The following is a 1,240-nucleotide window of genomic DNA, read 5'->3' as shown; positions in this document are numbered from 1 at the left end:
TCATCATAGAACAGCTTCATCATATAATAGCTTCATCATATAATAGCTTCATCATAGAACAGCTTCATTATAGAACAGCTTCATCATATAATAGCTTCATTATAGAACAGCTTCATCATAGAACAGCCTCATCATAGAACAGCTTCATCATATAATAGCTTCATCATATAATAGCTTCATCATAGAACAGCTTCATTATAGAACAGCTTCATCATATAATAGCTTCATTATAGAACAGCTTCATCATAGAACAGCCTCATCATAGAACAGCTTCATCATATAATAGCTTCATCATATAATAGCTTCATCATAGAACAGCTTCATTATAGAACAGCATCATCATATAATAGCTTCATCATAGAACAGCTTCATCATAGAACAGCTTCATCATATAATATAGCTTCATTATAGAACAGCTTCATCATAGAGCAGCTTTATTATAGAACAGCTTCATCATATAATAGCTTCATTATAGAACAGCTTCATCATATAATAGCTTTATCGTAGAACAGCTTCATCATAGAACAGCTTCATCATAGAACAGCTTCATCATATAACAGCCTCATCATATAACAGCCTCATCATAGAACAGCTTCATAGTAGAACATCTTCATCAGAGCGACATGCACACCACCTACCAGGATGGAGGCTGGGGCGCCACTGCGTGCGGTTGCCAGCAGCAGCAGCAGCTGGGGAAACCAAGACGAGGACAAAGCTGTCATTTTGAAGACGAAATTCCCTCCAGATTTTGCTTCAAAAGCACGATTTTTTCTGCTGCTTCTTGACTTGATCTGTTTATTTTTTCTTCTATATAGCCGGTTCTGCTTGGATTCTAGACTATAACTCACAACTAAGAACTTAGAATTAAGACGAGATCAGTTCTAGACACAGCTGGAAAACATAGTTAAGGCCTACATGAACTCTGTGGGTGGAAGTACGTTGCATTAATAACAGTCAACTTTAATTATTCAAGAGCATTATTAGAATGAAACAGTATTTTTACATATTTTAATACTTTAATTAGGTACGTCACCTGTGAACCCCGGCTGATGGTCTACGTAAAATTGACTAAAATAAAAGTAAATGTAATCAGCGTTTTAATCAGTTAATCATGGCAAGTCTTAATATTTATAATATCTGATAATGTTGGTAATAGTTTAAGCTCTGTTAATAACAAATTATTATATTCTATAATTAACGATAACTCTAAAGCGTATACGGTAGCGCTAATTTTCAAGCA

At 34.8% G+C, this 1,240-nt stretch overlaps 1 protein-coding gene across 1 annotated transcript in view; it reads right to left on the bottom strand.

Moving 5' to 3' along the window:
- Positions 1-920, bottom strand: part of LOC108678569 (heme-binding protein 2) — a 15,762-nt gene extending 14,842 nt beyond the window's left edge. Inside the window, exon 1 of the mRNA XM_018167024.2 lies at positions 639-920. Within this exon, the coding sequence (XP_018022513.1) occupies positions 639-722 (84 nt within the window). The 5' untranslated portion in view covers positions 723-920. The remainder of the gene's footprint in view (positions 1-638) is intronic.
- Positions 921-1,240: the final 320 nt, after the last annotated feature.

Source organism: Hyalella azteca, unplaced genomic scaffold, assembly GCF_000764305.2.
Source record: "Hyalella azteca isolate HAZT.00-mixed unplaced genomic scaffold, Hazt_2.0.2 contig16984, whole genome shotgun sequence".
In the NCBI taxonomy this organism is placed as follows: domain Eukaryota; kingdom Metazoa; phylum Arthropoda; class Malacostraca; order Amphipoda; family Hyalellidae; genus Hyalella; species Hyalella azteca.
Note: the sequence above shows the minus strand (reverse complement) of the source record. Positions and strands in the feature narration are given on the sequence as shown.